Here is a 17,475-nt window from a genome sequence, read left to right on the forward strand (position 1 = left end):
CTTTTCAAAAAGAAGAGTGAATTAGATACTTACAGATGGGACCCACTTCCAGGAGATTGTCAAAAGAACAGCAGGATGTGGTCCCCAGTGTAGCGACCACCTAGGAGGTAAAAAACAAACAACCCTTTTATTTCCCATGTTGCTGTTGTTGTAACGCAGCCAGTGGTTAGCCCAGGTACAATGCTAATGAATGTTTACATGGAGATGGAAACCCATGAATGTGTGTTTAATCGTTTGATACCGAACGGGATAAAGAGAAGAAACCTATGAACAGAAGTCTGAACTGTGGCCTGGGGAGATGGCCCACTGGGTCAGAGTGCTTTCTGTGAAATCAAAAGCACCTGAGTTCACATCCCCAGCACCTACATAAAACCCAGGCACGGTGTCACAAGCTTGTCACCCAGCACGGGAGGGGCAGACACTGGTGGATGCTAGGGACTTTCTGGTCAATTGGTTTAGCCAAAACAGTGAGCTTCAGGTTCAGTGAGAGATCCTGCCTAAAAGAGTAGTAGAAGGGCTGGAGAGATGGCTTAGCAGCTAAGACCACTTAATGCTCTCATAGAAGACCCAGATTTGCTTCCCAGAGTTCACATGGCTGCTCAAGACTGTCAATAACTCCAATTTCAGGGATCCAATGCTTCCTTCTCACCTCCGTGGGTAGCAGGCACAAACATGGTACACATACATAAATACAAGCCAAACACTCATACCCATAATGTGTGTGTGGGTGTGTGTGTCTGTGTGTGTAATTTTTTTTTTAAATGTATGGTAGAGAACACAATACAGACACCAATGTCTTCCTGTGGTCTACACACACACACACACACACACACACACACACACACACACACACACGCTGCTGTGCAGCAATTTTCTCCAAGATAAAACTATCCATCTTGGAGGGATGCTCCTTAAGACACAGGAAGTTCTAAGGCGAAGTCAAACATATCACCCTGCAGACAAGCTCTTTAAGCTCAGGAAGTAAACAACTCAATTGCTTCAGGAAGTCCTTAAAACTGGCCAGATTCAATAGGCTCCTCCATCTCCACGCATATATAAACAGAAAGGACTTCTAAGAGAACTCTCAGACAAGATGAGCTGCCAGGAAGAGGCTCAGACCAACGAACTACCTGAAAAGGACACTCCAGCCTATTGCTTTCCCTATGCACCAGGATTCCAGCTGTCATTTAAGCTGGGGGAGGCTTTGGTGATACAGTTGCCTTGAGTAATTTCTATTCCTGTAACCAACCCCTCACCCATATTCTTGTGAGTAGTATACTTACTCAGTAAAACTCATGGGTTCACTATATTGGACTTTGATGGTGGTCTTGCTTTAATCTGTCATGTGTTCCCACTCTGGGGTGGGTACATTCGTGTTCAAGTCTCCTCAGAAATAGTTACACACATACACACACCATAAATATACACAAATCTGAGCTCTGAGCTGTGAGGCTAGGAACTGCTGGTTTTCATGGATGGTCGCCCATACTGGACTTACAAAAGATTTCCAGAGTACGGTGCTTTGGGTCAAAAAGAGGTAATTCAGTCACATGGGTAGTTATTCCTATACTATATATATTCCTTTGTCAGCTGTATCTGTCGGCACTAAGAACATAGTTTCCATAGAATAAAGAATTTAGACCCCCCAGCCCTCCCCAGTTTGGTGGTGGTGGCGGTGAATGTGTATAAAACACAGAGCAAGCACACCAGAGAGGACATGCACTGAGGTCACATAAGATGTATGCAAGCGTGAGTAGAATAGTTCTCGGAGAGCCACCGGTAGGGTCAGTTAAGACACACCAGAACATTGCTCAGGTGTGTGCTTCAATGTCCTTGCTCTGTAATTTGCACTTTGTTGGACATGGAGCTGTTGCAGAAATGTATTTGCTGAGCTGACACCAGGTGATCAGAAAAACAATCTTGTTTATGAAAACGGGTTCGCAGAGATCATGCTGTTAGGATAGTGAGTGTTCTCCTCAGGCTTGATGGAAACATGTAATTTCATACACCCTTATGTCAAGTGCATGCCAAATGCCAAGGGTGCGTGATTGTTCAAGTCTCCCCAGAAGTGGTGCTACACCACACTCTTTGAACAATGTTTTCACCCTTGTGTCAAGTCCCCCTCTCCAATAATGTTGACTACACTGCAGGACCCAAATTCATATCTCCAGGCCTTTCTGGCTTCCTTTTACAGATGACCACCTATAGTTTGCCCTGAAAGGCAAACCGACCTCCCAGTGAGATCATAGCTCTCTTTCCAGGTAACCTGGCATCTGTGGGTATCTCACCTGACTGCCAGAGTCCTGCTGCTTATCTAGAAGTCTGTGTTTGTGGGAGGTTCTTGGCACCTTTGGGTAACTTTAGTGGCTTAGACTGCCTGTAATGATTTGGTACCTGGCTGGTTCCAAGGTAAATATGTCAGGGAGACAGCCCCCTGACACGAGAATCTCACAGAGGCATATGAGTGGTGGATTTGCCACCTAGTCTTGATTCATAATAGGTAAGCCCTCTTGGGACATCTTCGCCCAACGATGTCAGAACATCAGAAAAGTAGACAATGAGGACCAGGAGAGGTGACATGGGTCTGCCCTTGTAGCTCTCAGGAGTGAAGGCAGCTGGACCTCAGGTTTGGACTATGTCAGTTTAGACTATGTAGGAAGAGCATCTCAGGGCAGGCAAGAAGGCTCAGCACATAAAGCCTCTTGCCACCAGCCTGATGACCTGGCTTTGATTTCCAGGGCACAATAAATAAATGTAATATATTTTCAAAAAAAGAAGACCCTGTCTCATAAGAACAAAAAACAAGTGTGTGTGTGTGTGTGTGTGTGTGTGTGTGTGTGTGTGTGTGTGTTTGTGAGGGAGAGAGAGAGAGAGAGAGAGAGAGAGAGAGAGAGAGAGAGAGAGAGGAGAATATAAAAGCCTTAGATGTGAAGCTCAGTTGTATTGCCTTGGGAGACATACCAAGATAATCCTGGTACGAGAGGTACCAGTGGGCTTCCAGACTCTCAGGCTCCAGGTTTCCCTGGAGCCTCGGGTTCCCCTATATCTCAATCAGTTTTTTCACTTCATGCATCAACATTTTCCACACTTGCCTCATTTGCACAAGATGAGTCATGTCGTGGGCCTCAGGGCCTCGGTGATTTTTCTCTGGTATCTGTAATTTGATCCTGATATTTAACTGAATATTAAAATGCATTGCTTTAGGTATCCGGCTAACTGGGTTGATTCATCATATGACTCTTAAAACACTTTGTGTTATTCGGGGTAAAATGATGCAGTCTCAGTAAACACAGTTTGGCCTGAAATATTAATACTGCATTATTGTCTCCATTTTGTGTCTCTTAGAAATGATATATCTGCAGTGCAGCAATCGTTTCGCTCCATCTCATTTTCTCCTCTAAACACTAATTGGCCTAAGAACAACAATTTCTGCTGCTAAATTCATACATGTTAAACATTTGCTTGTTAAAATCAGCTGTTATCTATTACTGAGTGCACAGAGTTTAGAGGGGGACGTCTGCCAAATATGATTACTGCTTATCGCCTGAGATGAGCTTGTGGTCAAACATAAACGTTGATTCTTAAATTTGCAAGCAATTATTGATTTCTTTGTAATGAGCTCGAAACAACTGTGCATAAACAATAGCTTTCTGCCTCGTTCTGCAAGGAGCCTTGATGGAGACTAAAAATGAGTGGCTGGTTTTAGTGCTTTGTTGGTGTAGGGCCGATTGCTGGCTGTTTCTGGAGACCTCATCACAATGACCTTAGATAGGCTTACAATCCCTGCTTCATACTTAACTTGAGGAAGGTGCCAGAGTATCTTATTGTCCAAGAGCACACAGGCAGGGACAGAATAACAGCGATACCAATAGCTACACCTTTGGAGGGCAGGAAGGAAGGACAGTGAAGTGGGCTGCACGGGCAGTGTTCTAATGGCCTGTCCACGTGCTGTGGAGCTACAAGTCAGCTTGTCCTCATTCTCAGAAGCCATATTAAAGCTAGCACCTGCTCTGCTCCAGGCTCTGATTACCCCAGCTCAGCATCACTCAGTGCCACTAACCTGATTTCAGTGTGCTCTGCAGAGCCCTAATCACATTTGTGTAGCAGGAGGGGGCAGGAGGCAGAGCAAGCCTCTATCTTGAGAGCCTGCAGCCTTCCTGCTGGTGACAGAGCCTGTGTGACCTCCTCCCCTGTTGTCCGAACCCCACCAGCCCTTTCTCCTCACATATATGCCTCGCAGGCATTGCCCTTTGCTGATGTTATTAAGTTGGCTTATTGGAGAAGCCAACTATCATGAAGAAAATAGAAAGATAAAAACTTTATCATAAAACTCAAGCTAGTCCCTGGAAGGACAGAGTCAGCTTTCTTGCTCAAACTCTGCCAAGTATGCCTCTTATTCTTGGGGGTGGGTCTCCAGCTCGAGAAGCCTGAAATTCTTGAGGTATAGTGAAGGCTACACACCCTTATCCCAGGAGGGCGCATGTGGCCATTACACATGCACACACCAAATACTTATGACCACTAAGAAGCATTAGAAAACTAAGACAAGGCCTAGCTACTACCCCTTCCCCATCTGGGGCAGGAGGGTGTATCCCAGTTGGATAGTCCCAAGCTGCATGTTGAAATAACAAACCATTTGTACTGTTCCAAAAAGGCTGTGTTTTTTAACCCTGACGAATGTTATCAGTCCTTATTCTCTAATCAAAAATGCAAGGCACCATGAGTCCCTGCCTGTCCAACCTCTAGTATAGAGTTGCTTAGCAACAGGCATTATTATTGATCCTCTTCAAAGCTGATTGCATCTTCTACTTTCATCTGTAAATGTAGTTATCATGAAATGGTGCAAAGACTAGGCATATCTGTATCTTTACTGCAAGAAACCATTCCAAGAGGAAATAGACTGTGACTGGTCAGATATCCTCAGAGTTGGTACAAGGTACACTGAGACACAAGCATTTGTTAAATGTATGAATGCATGAATGAACTGTGACCTTTCTCTTTATGCCAACGCATCAGACTGGTGATATCTGTGGTTTCTGTCTGCAAAACAGCAACAGTATCCTCTAATATATTTTTTTGCAATTTGGGTCTTTAAAGCAGAATTCAAAAAATGGAATAGTGTTTCTCTCTCCCCTCCTGAATAAATACAGGACTTTATTTGAATGAGCTGTGCAGTGTTCACTTAATGTTCCTGCGTTTCCCCTCAGCCAATTTCTTCAGTTGAGCACATGAATACAGTTGACCCTCTGTATATGAGGTTTGATTTTAGGTTGGGTTCCAACAACCTCAAATCAAAATACTAGGAAAAATTCACTCTCCACAAGATAGAACCCACTTTTGACACTGCTTGGGTGGCCAAGAATCTGAGACCACAGACTTAGGGGAAAACTGAACACTACTGTTCAGCTATAGGAATGGAGCAATAAAACGACTCTTAATGACATTCTGCTATACTCATAGATCACTGTCTTGCTCAACCATCATTAGAGAAGCCTCCTCCTGTAGTAGATGGGAACTAATGCACAGACCCATAATGGGACAGTGTGAAGAGAATAAGAGACTGCTCAGTCCTAAAAGGGAGGTATTCATCAAATTCCTGCCCTCAGGGCTCAGGGAACTATATGGCAGAGGAGGCAAAAAGATTGTAGGAGCCAGGGGGGTTGAACGATACCAAAGGAACAGTGTCTTCCAGACAAAACAGGACTGATACACACATGAACCGATGGAGACCGCAGCAGCACGCACACGGTCTGCACAGATCCAAACCAGACAAGATGCCAGAGCTGAGATGGAGGGGTGGCTCCCATCTCTGGCCAAAGATCTATCTCCACTTAAAAAATTGCTTGCAAAGGAAAAATTAGTTTCTCCAAAGGAGTCTCACTGAATATATGAAACACACTTCAGGGCAGGCCCCATGCCTAACAGCAGATGGCAAATAAAAATGAACTCAAAGGTATTTTTGGAGGGTTTTTTTTGTTTTTGTTTTTTTGGGTTTTTTTCTCCTATTGCTTTGTTTGGACTTTTTTTTTTTTTTTTTTAAGCCTTACTGGTCTTTTTGCTTGTATACGGCTTCTGATTTTGTGTTTTTGTTTGTTTGTTTGTTTGTTTGGTTTGGTTTTTCAAGACAGGTTTTCTCTGTATAGATCTGTCTTGGAACTCACTCTGTAGACCAGGCTGGCCTCGAACTCCCAAGTGTTGGAATTAAAGGCATGCGCCACCATGCCCAGCTGATTTTGTGTTTTTAAGGTAGGGGTGTGTGTGTGGTGTAGTGGTGTGTGTGGTATGTGTGTGACTATGTGTGTGGTCTGTATGTGAATGTGTGTATGTGTATGTATACAATTTTTGTGATCTGTCTTTGTTTCTCTTTTCTTTCTTTCGTTTGTTCGTTCTTTCTTTTTGGTTTTGTTTTGTTTTGGTTTTTTGTCTAATACTGCTTTGTTTGGACTTTTTTTTTTTAAGTCTTACTGGCCTCTTGTTTTTATATTATGGCTTGTGATTTTGTGTTTTTAAGGTAGATGAGTGTGTTATGTGTTGTATGTGTGTGTGTTCTGAGTGTGTGTGTGTGTGCATTTCTTATGGTCTTTCTTTCTTACTTGTTAGTTTGTTCATTTCATTTTATTCTTTCTTGTCTTTTTTTATTTGCCTGTTTGTTTTCTTGAGACAGAAAAAAAGAATGTGTGGAATTGGCAGGGTGGAGAGGTGGAGGATTTGGGTGGAGATGAGAGATGGGAAGCTGTGATTTGAATATATCATACAAAAATAACTCTATTTTCAATTAAAAGTGAAAACTTTAAAATATTAGGGGAAAATTCCAGAAACTTCCAGTGAACCCACTTTAATCTGCTGGGCATAGAGTACCATGTGCTGAATCCTTTAATAATATGATGTGTGGACATTGTTTTAGAAATTAGAAATACTTAAAGTATGTAGGAAGGTACCAAGGTTATATGCAAATGCCATGGGCTTTCTTCTAAGGCTCTTGAGCATCCACAGGCCTCCTGGAAACAATATCCTGTGGATAGTGAGAAACAACTGTGCTCACAAACCTCTCATTTCTGCACATTTTCCACAAGCCCAATGTATATATTGAATGTAAACATTTCATTACAAAAAAAATTAAACTGAACACAGTAATGCAGGAAACTTGAGAGGGTGCTGGTTAGTTTTTTGTCAACTTGACACAAGGGAGTGTCCTGTGGGAATAGGGAACCTCAACTGAGAAAAGGCCTCCATCAAATTGGCCTGTAAGCAAGTCTGTGAGGGCATTTTCTTGATTAATGTGTGATGTGAGAGGGCTAAGCTCACTGTGGGAAATACTACCTCTGGGCAGATGGTCTGGATTGTTTAAGAAAACTGAGCAAACCATGGGAATGAGCCAGGAAGGAGGACTGCTCGTGGCCTTTGCTTCACTCCCTGCCTCCAAGTGTCTGACTTGAGCTCCTTCCCTGACTTCCTTTCATAGGCACAGAGCCATTTTTTTTTGAAGGCTTTTTTATTTTTTTACTTTTAATTACACATAGATATGTGGATATGTGTGTGTCAGAGACCAGAGGGGGTGTCAGGTTTCCTGTGATCTGCCTGAGGTGGGTTCTGGGAATTGAACCAGTTGCTCAGGAAGAACAGCCAGAGATCTTAACCACTGAGCCATCTCTCCAGCCCTGCCCTTGACTTCCTCCGTGATGGACTGTAACTGGGCTGTGTAAGTTAAATAAACCCTTTACTCCCCAGCAACCACGTGGTGGCTCACAACCATCTGTAATGAGATCTGACGCCCTCTTCTGGTGTGTCTGAAGACAGCTACAGTGTACTTACATATAATTAATAAATCTTTTAAAAATGTATCATCATATATGATCTGAAGCAAAGTTACCTCTGGGCAAACAGGATTATACAAAACGTTCTCAACTTGATATTAGCCATGAGTCTCGTGGTAAATAATAACAAATGAATCTGAAATAACCAAGACAGCATGGTCTTAGAAACAGCAAGACAGGGCTGGAGAGATGGCTCAGCAGTTCAGAGCACTGACTGTTCTTCCAGAGTTCCTGAGTTCAATTCCCAGAAACCACATACTGGCTCACAACCATCTGTAATGGAATCTGATGCCCCCTTCTGGTGTGTCTGAAGACAGGGACAGTGTACTTATATACATAAAACAAATAAATCTTTAAAAAGAAACAAAGAAAGAAACAGGAAAAAAACAACAACAGACCAATGGTCCAGAAATAGGTCTACATGTAAGCCAGGCAGTGGCTAAAGGAGGAGAAATGGTTGTTTAATGAAGGAAGTATAGTCTTTCAACAGACCATTCTGGAACAATGGCCCATCACAAGACTCACATATGCACACCCTCAAAGGACTCTAAACATATTTCACTCCTTTCACAAGACTCGGCTGAAAATAGATTATAGATTTAAGTATACCGTAGGAAACTACAAAGCGCCTAAAATGTAACACTGAGGAAAATCTATCTGGTCATGGTGTTGAATCAGTTGGCTGGAGTCCTTTTGTTCTGTTTATACAGAAATAATGTGTAGCCAAGGAGACAACCTTCAAATTGTGGGCCCCTTTGTTTCCCTCGGTGTTTTGCAGCCTTGAGTGATGGCAGCGAGCAGGTGGGAGCAGCAGCAGGTGGTACCTTCTAGTGTTACAGTCTTCATGCATGCCTTGCATATTGGGACTCTGAGCCCTGTACGTGCTACAGCTCTTGTGTAAACCTAGAAAGCTGGCATTTTTCAGCCCTTGCTTGTAATTAGGGTTGAAGTTTGTGGGCAGCAGGAGTATAAGGATTTCTCAGCTCTTGACAGCCACCAGTGTCACAAATCTTGTGTAGCCAAGGAAGTTGGGATTCCTGAACCCCACACTCTGGCCAGTGTTTCCATGCTAGCCCCGGGGCCTCTGAGACCCTTGGTCCTAACGACCTGACAGTCCTCTGGAATTCCTCTGGCAAGCAGGGCCTGCAGTTTTTCTTTTCTGACACCTTATGCCCTTTTCTTCTTTTTTGGTCTCAGCTGCCCACTACATCACAAAGAGTACTTAAAGACTGTTTCATTAACACTGAGAGCGTTGTTTTCTGTTTTGTTTTGTTTTAATAGTGTTTAGCACCACTCCGAGGAGGGAAAGGTCCTTTGCACTGTAATGGCTAATAAACTTTTATGTGTAACACCAAAGGTCTGATCTGTGGAAGAAATGGATAAATTGCACCTCACTAAAATTGTCTCTCTTCTTCAGTCCTTCGTGTCCCACCCTAGCAGCTCTCAGACCGTTCATCCGATTCTTCTTCCGCTGTCAAGCAGCTGCCTTGCCTCCCTCACCGCCCAGCCTGCCAACTTGCTCAGCTGTCGCTGCCTCTGCCACTCGGCCGCCTTGGCCATCCTGGCAGCTCTGCTCTTTCTGTTGCTCAGCCTCACTACTAAAAGGAAAGCCCACTGGAGAGAGCCCTTTCTTAGGCCTAATGTGGCCACACCAGGGAAGGCAGCACAGTACAAAGCATCGAGGCTGATAGACTTAGTGAGCTGGGAAGCCGGAGAGTACAACCCGAGAAGAGGCATTAAGGCAGAAACTGCCATTTGTTTTGAAGCAATACGACCTTGCTTCTTAGCACCAATCACCCACTGAGACCTGTTTTTGGATCAATCACAACCTTGTCTCTTTACCACCAGTCAGAGCAGTTTCTTTGCTAGGCCAGTGTGGTGGTTTCGTTTTGTCCTACGTGGAAATGGTAACAGAGTTATAGAGATATAGTTTATGGAAGGAAGCCTGGGAGAGCAAATAGGCTGGCATGGACTGTTTCAAACAGCACTGCCTGACTGAAGCTATATTCTTCAGTTAGTTGGGGCAATCAACTATGGCAGTCTTTAGTTTTCTCAGGGTGTCTGTGAACTAATTGTTCTCAATGGTTGGCACTGGCATAAGGGGAGTTGACTTTTTGATTTGACAATTCTGTTGCAGCTAAGGCAGCAAGAGAGAATCTAACACTGCTAATTAGGGAATCAAATTGGGCCATTCTTCTGCATGTTTGATTATGAGAAAAGGGACATAACAAAGAGTACTTAAAGACTGTTTTGTTAACACTGATAGTGTTGTGTTGTGTTGTGTTGTGTCTTAATAGTATTTAGCACTACTCCAAGGAGGGAAAGGTCTTTTTACGTTGTACTGGCTAATAAACTTTTATGTGTAACACCAAAGGTCTGGTCTGTGGAAGGAATGGATAAATTGTACCTCACTAAAATTAGATATCTGTCTCACCAAAGACAAAAGACCCAAATTCAGAGACTAGAACAACAGGCTACAGCCTGTGAGAAGACATCTGGGAAACATGCAAGTCAGCATGGAAACTTTCTGTTCTATTTTTTAATCTGCGAGCCTGCCCTGTGACTTGAATGTGGAATGTCCCTCACAGGCTCATGTATTTCAACACTCACGCAGATGGCGGGGTGGCTTTAGAAGGTGGCAGGCTATTTGGGACATGGGGCCTAGCTAGGGGAAGTGGGTCATTGTGGGGCAGGCCTTATGGGTTCCTGGCTGGCTCCCTTCTAGCCTCAGCTCTCTGGTTTTTGACTGCTAATGTGATTTAACAGCTGCCTCACATTCCAACTGCCCTCCAAACAGCCCCTGCTGCCATTTGATAGCCTGTGTTCCTTAAACCAGGAGCCAGAATAATTCCTTCCTCCTTGAATTATTTCTGTTAGGTATTCTGTCAAGGCAGCAACCTAAAACTGCTCTAACAAAATCAATCTGTTACAAAAAAAAAAAAAAAAAAAAAAAAAAATCAACCCAGGGTTGACACTGATGACTGCCGGGGGAGGAGAGTCGGCTTTCCTTAAGAGTGCGGCCCCTAATATGTCAACTGTGCTCCACTGGACGGTCTTACCCCCATGAGTATCTGGACAATGCAAAACAGACTCAGTGGGTTATTTAAAATAATAATAATAATAAAATAATAATAATATAAACAGACACAGGCTTGTGAGTGGGTAGGGAGACGTGAGTAATTTCCGAAAATAATTAGGGAGAGGAATTGGGGTGAATATTATCAAAATGCATTGTACAAAATCCTCAGTGAATTCATAAAAACAATATATTTAAAATTTTTTAAAAAATTAAGAATCAACACAGGAGCTGGAAAGATGGCCAGTATCTAAGAGCACATACTGTTTTTGCAGAGGCTCCAATTTCAGTTTCTAGGAACCATCATGGGGCAGCTCACAGCCACTTGTAACTAACTGTAGCTCTAAAGGAATCCAGTACCTTCTTCTGGACTTTGAAGGCACCTGCTCACGCACACATACACGTGCACACACTTAAAAAATAATTTCACATTTTACTAAAAACGTGTGGATGGCGAATATCCACATGAAAAGATATTTAACATTGTTAGTCACCAGAGAAGTGATTATTATGTCCCTAGGAGATGTTATTATACCCCTATCCATAGAACTACAACCAAGAATAAATGAATAGAATAAGAATAGTGGGACGACAAGGCAGTCTATTAATTTCTTATAAAAAGTATCCCAAAGAAATGGAAGTACTTCTCTAATCAAATATCTGTGCATTAATGTTCACAGATGCTGTCTGTGCATGGGTGGAAAATGGGAGCAACTAAAGTATTTCTCACTAGGTGGTGGATGAACAAGTAGTGAGCTACACAGCTTGGTATCAAATCTGTGGTAGAGCAGCTGAAAGGACCTAGACAGATGGTAAAGGCACAAAAGTGAGTGAAAAGATGTCCTTCTGAGCTTTTCATGGACTATATGACCCATTTGCATAACATCCCCAGTATCAACGGAAACTTAGAACACAGAACAGATTGTGAGGATAATGGGAGACAAGGTGAGATTAAAGGAAGGAGCAGCAGAAAAGTGGATCCTTTCATTTCATCCAAAACATTTCAGCGTTTTAACTCAGAGGGTAGTTAGAGGATTCGATAACTATAAAGACAGGACTGTACAAGCACAGTAAGCCAGTGCCAATTTCCTGGTCCTAACATTACATACCCTAACACTTGGGTGTGAAAGTGGAAGTGTCTAGGATGCCTTTGTTTTAATTTTGTAATCTTAAGAAATTTTTTCTTTTATTATTTTAAATAATGTGCTTGTGTCTGTGTATGGGTATGTGCATATGAGTGCAGGTACTCACAGAGGCCAGAGCCATTCGATTTTCCTGGAGTTATAAGCAGCTATGAGCCACCTGACACAGGTGTTGGGAACTAAACTTGTGTCTTCTACAAGAGCAGTACATGTTCTTAATCAATGTGCCAGTTCTCCAGCCCCTGCAAATTTTAATGAACCCACAATTGTTTCAAAGTTAAAAGTTAAAAATTTAATATTTATAATTAAAATGACAGTTTTCATGAGTTAACTAGGCAAGCTAAAGAGAACATTGGAAAAATATGGGTAGGTCAGACTGAACTATATATTTCGTTTTTAAAGACACAAAGCATGGAGATGAGTCTATGAGGTCCCTGACATTCAGTAGAAAGATGTAACTGCATGTAACCATAGCCCCAGAAAGAAAGGGGAGAGGAAACAGATTGAACTAAACTACGAGAAAAAGACAATGGGTATTTCCCAAGACTGATATTAGATTCCACCTTATTCCCATGGATTGGAAATAGAGTAAGTATAAAAAACTGTGTCAGCCAGGCGTGGTGGCGCACACCTTTAATCCCAACAATTGGGAGGCAGAGGCAGGCGGATTTCTGAGTTCAAGGCCAGCCTGGTCTACAAAGTGAGTTCCAGTACAGCCAGGGCTATACAGAGAAACCTTGTCTCGAAAACAACAACAACAACAAAAACAAAACAAAAAAACCAAAACAACAACAACAACAACAAAAACCTTTGTGTCATGGTGAAACTGCCCAAAAGTAAAGAGGAAAGACAAATACTGTAAGCAATTGGGAAGAAGAAAGTCACTTTCCTCATTATCTCAATGCAAACAACAACACTGACAACTGACATCTCACCAGAAATCATAGAGGAAAGTCGGTGAACAGGTATCTGCTTCCCCCTTAGCATTTATGCTCAGCTGTGATATTTAGTGTTGATCTTCAACTTGATAGGATCTGGAATCACCTGCAAGATGGGCTTCTGGGAATGCCTGTGGGGGGTTGTCTTGATTGTGCTAACTCACTGTAATTGTAGGCAAGACCATACCCCTCAAAGGACATCTGAGCTGCCAAACGTGGAGAAGCCAATCTGAACTTGAGTGTGCATGCAGTCATTACTCTTGATGCATTGCACTTGAACTGCGAGCTCAAAATATAAAACAAGCGGGGGCTTGAGAGATGGCTACATCTTTAAGAGCAATGACCATTCTCCTAGAGCTCTGGGGTTTGATTCCTACCACCCACAAGAAGACTCACAACCATCTGGAACAGATGACCTTGGCCTCCAGGGACACTACAAGCAAATGATGCTGAGACCATATTAAGCAAAATGCAAAATAAAATGAAAATCTTAAAAACAAACAAACAAGCAAACAAAAAAACAAAAGCACCTTTCTGTCTTTAGGTCTGGAAAATGTCTTTCCAAAGTAAACGGAAAATAAAGATATTCTCATAGAAATAAAACTAGCAGACCACCCTGTCTATTCACTAAGATAAATTCTAAATATTTTCACATAGAAGAAAATAAGAAATATATATATATATATATATATATATATATATAAAGTGAATGTTAATGAAACAGATATTGTAGAGTTGTCTAGACTTATGTTGCTCTTGTAACATTGCAATACCTAGTAGACTTTAAATACATGTAGATTTAAATGAAATAATTACACAAAAGGTGTTGGGGACCTGTAATAAAAAAAATAACAAGATAAAATGAGGATGGTGGAAAAATATAAAACCGACTTTAAAAAAATCAAGTATAAGAAAAAAAATATAAGAAGTGGGCCAAACAGAAAATAAATACCTAGATGGTAGATAACATTTAAAATTATGAGCAATTAGCTTGGGTGTAAATGGAAAACTTGGGTAACAATTGTTACAGTGGGTTTAAAACTAAATCTTAAAAAAAAAATTAAAAAGAGCAAGTCATGAACTGCTTACCTGGGGTGTTCTTAGATAAACATAAAGGGCTAGAGAAAAATAGAGCATTTCCTAACCGCAAGCCACCCTCATCAAGAACTGAGACTTCTGGGTATTCCAGCACCATTTGTTGAAGATGTGGTCTTTTCTCCAGGGTAGGTTTTATCTTTGTAATCTTTGCCAAAAATCAGATGGCTACGAGTACCGTCTTATCTAGCAAATTTTATTCTTACTTTAGACCTTCCAAAAAGATCGATTTTCAATGCACCGAAGATCTCAATGCTGTACCCAAAATATCTAGAGGGGACAATGAGAGGCACAGTTCAGGATATAGACTCAGATGTACAGGAAACACAGCCAACAGTCGACAAGCCGGCAAGCATGAAATTAAAAAGATTCCATGCTCCACTGGAACCCGAGTGAAGGGGCAGCATAGAGAATATGAGAAAGTCCTTGCCAGCTATGCATCTGACAGAGGACCAGTGTCTAGAATATAAAAGGGACTAAAAAACCCAATTATCAAGAAAACACAACCTATTAAAAGTGGGCTGAACACTGAACAGAGAGTTCTCAAATGAAGAGATACAAATGTCCAAGAAATATCCTTAGCCACCAGGGAAATGCAAATTAAAACTACATTGGTATTTTACCTTAACCCAGTCACAATGGCCAAGATCAAGAAAACAAATGACCATAGATGCTTTTGAGGGAGTGAGAAAATAGGAACACTCACTGTTGATTGGAGTACAGACTGGTGCAGCCACCATGGAAATCAGTGTGAAGCTTACTCTAAAACGAGGAGAATTCCCTTGTGACCTAGCTATATCATTCTAGGACATATACCCAAAGGACTGTAGCTATAGCCTATTATAGCTGCAGAGTCTTATATATACACAGATGTATATTCTTATATATATATATATATATATATATATATATGTATATATATATATATAATATAGTCTTCTATATAGAGAATATATATTTGTTATATATACAAATATAATATATAGTTTTATGTATACATATATAATATATAGTATTGTATTTAAAGAGAATATATATTCATACACACACACACACACAGAGATAACTGCTCATCCATGTTCATGGCTGCTCTATTCACAATAGCGAGGAAATAAAATAAGCTATCTATTTGCTATCACATGGACAATGAAGATGTGGTTTATACACACGATAGAATTTTATTCCACTTTAATGAAAAACAAAATTTGCAGTCAAGTGGATGCAGTCAGATAACTCAGACCCAGAACGACTAACACCACATTTAATCATCCCTATGTGGACCATAGCTGCCATCTTTAGATTTTTGTGTTTACCTTGAAGCTAGAATGGTAGAAAGGGACCACTAAAGGAGAGAGGGAGAAATAAGGATCTTAAGAATGAGAGGATAGTAGAATACATGTGCTGCAAAGGTGGATAGAATAATGGAACAGGAAGAATTCCATGGTGGGGAGAGAAAGGGTGTGTGGGTAAAGCAGGAGCTGAGGGAGGGATGGGAGGGATAACTTGACACTGGGGAGTGGTTGGGTTTGTTTTTTGTTTTGTTTGTTTGTTTGTTTGTTTGTTTTTGTTTTGTTTTTTTGAGACAGGGTTTCTCTGTGTAGCCCTGGCTATCCTGGAACTCACTTTGTAGACCAGGCTTTGGGGAGTGTTTTTAAAATCCACATGGAAAGTTGTTATCCTATAAGTTTACCACCACCAATACTACTACTACTACTACTACTACTACTACTACTACTACTACTACTACTACTAGAAAGGTTTGGATGCAGGTATCCTACACAAGGTGTTAAGGCTCCTCCTGTGAGCCCTGGGTTCCATCCCCAACACTGAAAAATAAAAAGGTTAAAAGAGATTTTTTTAAAACATCTTTTTCAAACCCAGATGCACACTAGACTCTTGCTATTTAATGTGCCTGGTTCTACCAGTGGTCAGGCTTCCAAAATTCTACAGGAAAGGGGCCCAGAGTCCGCATTCCTAAAGCTCCCTTGGGTAATACTGTGTAGCCAGACAGAATATCCACAGAGCCACAGTCATGACACTCTAATTGCTTCAAACATGACATATTAGTCCCAGGCAGAACATACTGCTGTGGCTATGTCAGAAACATGACAATTCCCAGACTCCAGGTGCATCCCCCACTAGAATGCATATCTAGACACAAAAGAGCCTGCATGCCATTTGGCTTGTTAGATATTTTTACCTTGGAGGGAAAATTTATTGCTTGCTCATAAGCCTCACACAAATGAACCAACCTTCTTAGCATCTGCTAAGAGCAACAAACCCGGGCAGGAAAGCCTGCAGTTATTCTTTTTAAAACTATAATTTTATTCCTTGTCATTTTCATACACATTATAACCATTCTGGTTACTCTCACACCCCATTCCCTCCTATCTCCTTTCTACCCTTGACATCTCACCTTCCTCTTTACAAGTCTTTCTTACAGTCATTTTGTTTTGTCATGTGACCCACTGATTTTGACCAGGGCTGCCTGTGTGACTATAAGTTTTGAGGCATCATTTGGAGAGGAGAATCTTAGTTACTTTTCTGTTGGCGTGACCAAGACAAAGAAGGAAGAGTGTATCTGACTTCCTGTTGCAGAAGGTTGGTGTCCTAAATGGCAGGGGCTGCATGACAGCAGGCAACGGGCTTTGCAGGAGGGGCAGGAAGGTAAGAATTCACATCCTGAGTTCTGAGTGTGATGAAAGAGTGAATTGAAAATGGTGTAGGACTTTTTTTTTTCCCCTCAAAGCTCACTCCTAGTGAAAGGCTGTACCACCTTAAGCTCCCCAAATAGTGCCAACACCTAGGGACCAAGTGGTCAAATGCCTAACTAGCACTAATGGGGGACATTTCTCATTCAAGTCACTACAAGAGAAGACAGTGACTACCTCTTCCCAGAACACACACCCCTCAAACTCTACCCTAGGCCCAGACAAGACCCAGAGGACCCCACAGTGCCATCTCCATTGAGCATTGAACTTACAAAGAATGGAATCAGGCCAGCTGCCTTGTCCCGCTCCAGGGCTTCCCGAAGGGCAGAAGCTCTCATGGAAAAGTTGCCATCCGAAGGGACTGCTTTTAGCTTTATTCCACCAATTAACCCAGCTCTTTCTACAGAGGAATGCGCCTGCAACAAGAGTGAGTAGTAAGTCACGAATGGAATCTGAGTCACAGGTTCTACAGAGCACTTGTTTTGGGCTCTTGATGCCCCAAGAAGGTGGTAGAATTGATATCTTCCCCTCCTCCTTTTTGAAAGCACTCCTTTCCTGGACTTGTTTCCATCCTAGAACCTTGCTTTCCAGTCTAACGAATCAAATACTGCCAGAGTGAGTATCGGTTCTACATCGATTAAGTTTTTCATTCACTTGTGTGATTTTGAATACATGTAGATTCAAGGATATAGCAATTTG

At 41.8% G+C, this 17,475-nt stretch overlaps 1 protein-coding gene across 5 annotated transcripts in view; it reads right to left on the reverse strand.

Moving 5' to 3' along the window:
* Ddc (dopa decarboxylase) overlaps positions 1-17,475 on the reverse strand; it is an 84,044-nt gene that overhangs the window by 32,502 nt on the left and 34,067 nt on the right. For all 5 annotated transcript variants that reach the window (NM_001190448.1, XM_006514489.2, NM_016672.4 and 2 more), the window contains exons 6-7: positions 17,049-17,192; positions 34-100 (exon numbers count right to left, since the gene is read on the reverse strand). In NM_001190448.1, coding sequence (NP_001177377.1) covers positions 34-100; positions 17,049-17,192 — 211 coding nt within the window. The remainder of the gene's footprint in view (positions 1-33; positions 101-17,048; positions 17,193-17,475) is intronic.

Source organism: Mus musculus, chromosome 11 (genome assembly GCF_000001635.26).
Source record: "Mus musculus strain C57BL/6J chromosome 11, GRCm38.p6 C57BL/6J".
NCBI lineage: Eukaryota > Metazoa > Chordata > Mammalia > Rodentia > Muridae > Mus > Mus musculus.